This window comes from Macadamia integrifolia, chromosome 8 (genome assembly GCF_013358625.1).
Source record: "Macadamia integrifolia cultivar HAES 741 chromosome 8, SCU_Mint_v3, whole genome shotgun sequence".
In the NCBI taxonomy this organism is placed as follows: domain Eukaryota; kingdom Viridiplantae; phylum Streptophyta; class Magnoliopsida; order Proteales; family Proteaceae; genus Macadamia; species Macadamia integrifolia.
Window position 1 is genome coordinate 15,770,448 of NC_056564.1, and position 5,814 is coordinate 15,776,261.

Sequence of the window (5,814 nt, forward strand, 5' to 3'; positions counted from 1 at the left end):
TACAACTCTGCTGCTCTATGATACCGACCCATCTCCTGAAACAAGCAACCAAGGTTGTACAGCGCATCCAAATGGTTGGGATTTAGATCAATTGCTCTTTGAAACTCCAAAATTGTTCTCTCATCTTCCCCCACTGCACGAAAAACCAACCCAAGAATATAATGGGCTTCAAAGTCTTCTGGGTTCCTGAACACTGCCTCCTCTAATGCCTTCTCTGCTGCTCTATACTCCCCTACTTCATACAATGCAAACCCCGAGAGCATCAAACCCTTAGAATCTTTTGGAGAGAGAATTGCGGCCTCACGATACTGCTCGCTTGCACTGGACAACATCCCTTCTTCTTCCAAAACATACCCCAAATTCACATGTAGACATGGCAACAACCACAACTACTTATTCGAATTGGTCTCTGCCAACTCCAGACACAATATATGTCTAACCTTAGCCTCATCCAACCTCCCTAAATCACTTAAACAATTGCCTACTTCGTATTGAGGCCAAACATCAGTCAGCCTCAAATCCGCCGCGCGCTGGAAGCTCTGAAGAGCCTCTGTAAGAAGATTATAATGTTGCAGGGTCCGTCCAATCGCCATATGCCCATCAAAAGTCACTTCTTCTCTTGGAAAATTCCGATCAATTGCAACCCGAATCTCCCTCACCTCCTTCAAAAGTTTCCTAAAATCCGCACAATTCTTATCCCAGACGAAATTCCTATAATCAAGTTTTACATTGAAGTGACCACGAGTACAACCTTTGATTCCCCTAATGATAACTATCTCCAGATCCTCAACAAGCTTCCTCGTATTAACATATAGGACACCATGGGTGGGCGACTTAGAACAAGCAGCTGCAACACTAAGGTTTGGGATTTTAGGGGCATCGTTCAATTGGGTTGTGGAGATGACTAGAGAGGAAGAGAAGAGAGCTGAGTAATCCCTGTCAACGTCGCCGGTGCTGTCATCATAGATGCGAAGAAGGCCGTTGAAGGAGAGACCTATCAAAGGATTTTCAATGAAATTGGAATATGATCGGAAAACTTCGTCAAGAATGGTAGAGATCTGATCGGAGCTGAACTTGACGTTTGGCTTGACGGCGGTGACGAGGGCACCCATCTCGTCGCGGCTAAGGCCTCCGTCGCCATTGGCGTCGAATCTGTCAAAGATTGAACGGACTTTGTTTGTTCTTGTCATCACCGTCTTGGACGTCGATCTCTGTGACGAAGCCATTGGAGATTTAGAGTTTGCCTGTGCTAGTGAGTGAGAGGAATGGGCTTGGTTAACCGTTTTAACGGAAAGGTTTCAACTATAATGGCTTTTTTTATGGATCTTATAAGAAACTATGACTTGAAAACTTCAATATGTTTTTACCAAAAGAAAAAAAAGAAAACTTCAATATTTATACTGTAGTGTAGGACGCCGGCTATTGCGGCTATTGTTATATTTAGTGGGTCATATGGCGATCTCAACCATAGTAAAATACGTGTATTTTACTTGTAATATTGCATCTGAACATTTAATTCAAAAGTTCATAATTTGACGTATCAATCCAAAAAAACCGTTTAACATGCGGATTTTAAAGAAAACTGTATTATATATAAATAATACTCGTATAATACGTTATATACTCAATAAAACTTTTGGGTTCCAGAAAAAAAAAATTGATATTAACCCAAATGGGCCAAATCTCAATTCCTGACCCTTGTCTTCTATCAGGAACCCTAAACGATTAAAACTATAACATTTCTTCTTCCCTCATCTAAGTAAACCAAAAAAAAGGAGGAACCCTTGCCTCAGTGACCCCCCTTCTCCTCCATCTCCGTTCTCGGCGGCCAGGGACCGAGGGCAATAGGTAAGACATCAATACCCCCTTCTCTGATTCTCTTCTCCATTTCTCTTCCTATCGATTGTTTAAAATCCAATCAACCCTTTCTCTTCTCCATTTCTCTTCCCACTGGTAATTGAAAATCCAATCGAGGGCGATTACATCTGCAAATAATTTTTAACGAGAAGCAAGAAAGATTCAAAAAGAGATGACTCACATGGACAAAGATGGCCAAGAGTGGGATTCTCCAAAAGGGGTTGAAATGAAAACCTTTCTAGGAAATTTAGCATACAATTGCTATTTGAATTGGTTCGACAATGATCTCAACCGTAAGTTGATATTGATTTTTTTTTTTTTGAGAAAATTGCATTGCCACCCCCTGAACTTTGGTCTTTATTCAATGCCATCCCCTGTGTTTTCATAAATGACACGAATACCCCCTCTAACTTTGAAAAACCACAAACACACCCATGTCGTTAGTCTAACTATTAGTTTATATGGTGAAAGACTATAATACCCTAACTTCAAACATCTAACTTACACTCATAAGTAAAATGTCCATTTTACCCTTTAGGCATCTCCAACATGACCCATCATCAAATTGTGAGTTTTGGTGGACGGAGAACCTTAGGGCTTCAGCGATTTGCAACTATCCGGCGAAATTTCTAATCCAACCCTTCGGTGATGATAAGTCTTCCATCTTGCACATGTTTAGAGCTCTCTGGTGAAGGTTCTCTCCCTCTCATCTATCTTTATAGAGAATCTGTTTTTCCACCTTGCAAACCCTAGATCATTCTCACTTAACAACCACTGAAGAATGAAACCATCCCGAAGCTGCTGCGAAGCCTGCAATGTTTATCTCAAGCTGATCAATGAATGATATCATCCACGTGTGGGCTAACCCCTCAATTTATTGTGTTTATTGTAGAGACTTGAAAGTGTTATGAGTTCTCATCTTCTTTTTTTTGTTTTCATGATTTTACTCGAAAACTTCTGTTTTTCACTTTTGGGATTCCTCAGACTCTTGAGACATCCTTATACTGAAAAAAAAAAAAATAAAAAATTGGGTCTTTGGTTCACTAATCTGCAATCTTCTCAGGGCTTTCTTTGTTATAATTCTGCATCTTATCTTGTTATCTGCAACTCTAATGTAATTCTTTAACTAGAAAGTAGAAATTTTCCCTCTCCAAGATGAGGTAAGGATATCCATTAGACTAGGATTTTTCATGTTTGATTTCAATTCATTTACAATATACAATCTTCAAAGGTGAGCATATAGCCATGTACTGCTCATAACATCTGCTTGATGCACTAGCTGAGTACCTTTTTTTACATAAGATAGCCAGGTATACCATAGTAAGCATTCATCTAAAATGCCAAGTATTGTTGCCCATTATTCAATCACCCTTGTATCTTTTCTAAATATGATAATCAGATCTGTTGTCGTTTTAACGTTTCAAATGCTCCAAACTCCTATAGTTTGGCTGAAGATCAAAGCATTTTAAAATCCTAAGGTTCTTGTCATATGAGTGAGAGTGTGAGTTTAGAAGAAGAAGGGAAATGGAGGGTAATATTATCCACTCACTACAGGCGGGGGTGTTTTCGGCATTTTAGGAAAAAACTAACAGAAGTTCTATCACTTAACACGGTCTGCTAACGGCAGGGACTGATTCTGAATTGTTTGAATTTTCAAGGGGTGTCTTTGGTGTTTTGAAAAGTCCAGGGGGTGACATTGAATAAAGACCAAAGTTCAGGGGGTGGCAATGCAATTTTCTCTCTCTTTTTTTTTAATGATTTAAGGTTGTGTTTGTTTGCATTTTAGAAATAGATTTTTGTGTTTAGAACACATGCTAAAATAGATTCATCTCTATTTCTCATTTATTCAAATTGAATTCTAGACCTAGAATTATATCAAACACAAACAAGAACTCTACGAGGCTGATCTAGCCGTCAGAGAACCTATACCCAAAAATAAAAAACCATATCCAAATTCAACTACACAGACAACAATAACAAATTCAGCCTTATCCCAATTTAATGGGGTAGGCTACATGGATCCAATTTAAAAAAAAAAAAAATGGATGAAAGTGGTAACAACCCAACAAGTCAGGAGATCCCAGCTAAGTGGGGTCAGCTACATAGATCGTAGCCCTCCAATAGGCTCTATCCAAAGTCATACTTGGGACAAGACCTAGACTGTGCATGTCATTTTTCACCACTTCGTCTATGGTCTTTTTAGGCATACCCCTAGTTCTTTTAGTTCCTTCCAACTGTATAAGATCATACCTTCTTACTACAGGCCTCCTCTGGACATGGGCATACCACCTTAGATTAATTTCACAAAGCTTGTCGTTGATCATGGCAACTCCTAAATCAACTCTAATATGCTCATTCCTTACTTTATCCTTCATAGTTTTGCCGCACATCTAGCTTAACATCCTCATCCCAGCTACACTTAGTTTATTTATATGACACTTTTTAACTGCCCAACATTCCGCTACGTATATCATGACTGGATGAACAACAATCCTATAGAATTTTTCCTTAAGCTTTAAAAGGATTCAGTGGTCACAAAACACTCAAGAAGCACCTCTCCACTTCATCCCTCCCATTTTAATTCTTTGAAAAATATCATCATCTATTTCACCATTTGTACTTATAGTTGACCTCAGATATCTAAAATAGTCACTTAATGAAACCTCTCTTATCAATTTTCACCAATTCATTATCCATCGTAGAGCAAATGAAATTACATAACATATACTGTCTTCGATCTACTAATCTTAAACCCATTTTTTTTCAAGGTTAATCTCCATAATTCCAACTTAGTATTGATCTCTGCTTTAGTCTCATCCACTAAAACGATGGCATCAACGAAGAACATTCACCAGGGAACTTGTCCATAATGCTTTTGGATAATTCATCCATGATAAGCACAAATAGATAGGCGCTTAAGGCTTATCCTTAATGTACCTTAGTCGTAATTGAGAATTCCTTGCCTTAACCTCACATGGATCTCACGTTAGCCACCACACCCTCAGATATATCCTTAATTATCTCCACATTCGTACTCGACATCTTTTTCTTTACTAGAATATGTCAAATTAGATCTCTCGGAACTCTGTCATATGCTTTTATATGTCAATAAAATTCATGTGGAGATCTTTCTTGTAGACTCTATAATTTTCCATGAGCCTCCTCAATAGGTAGATAGACTTTGTCATGGATCTACCTAGCATAAATCCAAATTGGTTATCTGAAATCTTAGTTTCTCTTTTCAGGCGGATTTCAATAACCTTCTCTCATAGTTTCATAGTATGATTTATTAGTTTATCCTTCTATAATTGTTGCGGCTCTGAATATCCTCTTTATTTTTGTAGATCGAGATTACAATGTTCCTCTTTCGTTCATCCGCCATCTTTCTTATCTTCATAATCATGTTAAACAACTTGGTTAGCCAAAAAACTCCGCATACTCCTAAGGTTTTCCACACTTCTATTAGGATCTCATCTGTGCCTAGTGTCTTGCATGCTTTCATCTATCCCAATTCAACTAAATTCCAAAAAAAAAAAAAAAAAAAAAATCAACTATATAGATTTCATATGTATTGACAAAGGAAAAAAGACAGCTGTAAGGGTGTCAATCTGTCGGTTCAGTTTGGTTTCGGTCTAGGAATGAGGGAGACCAAAACCAATCCGTTAAGGAACTTTGGTGTATGTTCGTTTTCGATTTTGATCCAATTTGGTTTCGATTTATTTCGATTTTTCAATATCGAGTTAATACCGGTTTAGATCGATTTATTATTGGGCTTGAACCATAATGAAATCTTACATTCATGACTTATAGTGATAAAATTTGATGAAAAAATCACTTTAAATTTATAACTAAATCATGGTTTATCGTTATAAGGGAAAGATAACTAATAATAAAACCCATGGATCACAAATTACTAAGAAGATAACTAATATTAAAATCACAAAATAAACCCTATTA

The 5,814-nt window shown here is 37.6% G+C and overlaps 1 protein-coding gene across 1 annotated transcript; it reads right to left on the minus strand.

The window, feature by feature from the left end:
* Nucleotides 1-389: 389 nt before the first annotated feature.
* LOC122086749 (uncharacterized TPR repeat-containing protein At2g32450-like) lies at nucleotides 390-1,226 on the minus strand. The gene has a single exon (XM_042655724.1). It carries the CDS (start codon nucleotides 1,224-1,226, stop codon nucleotides 390-392), a length of 837 nt encoding a protein of 278 aa, XP_042511658.1.
* Nucleotides 1,227-5,814: the final 4,588 nt, after the last annotated feature.

What these genes read in the sequence shown, in the direction of transcription:
- LOC122086749 (XM_042655724.1), bottom strand. Translation starts at nt 1,226, where the DNA reads ATGGCTTCGTCACAGAGATCGACGTCCAAGACGGTGATGACAAGAACA.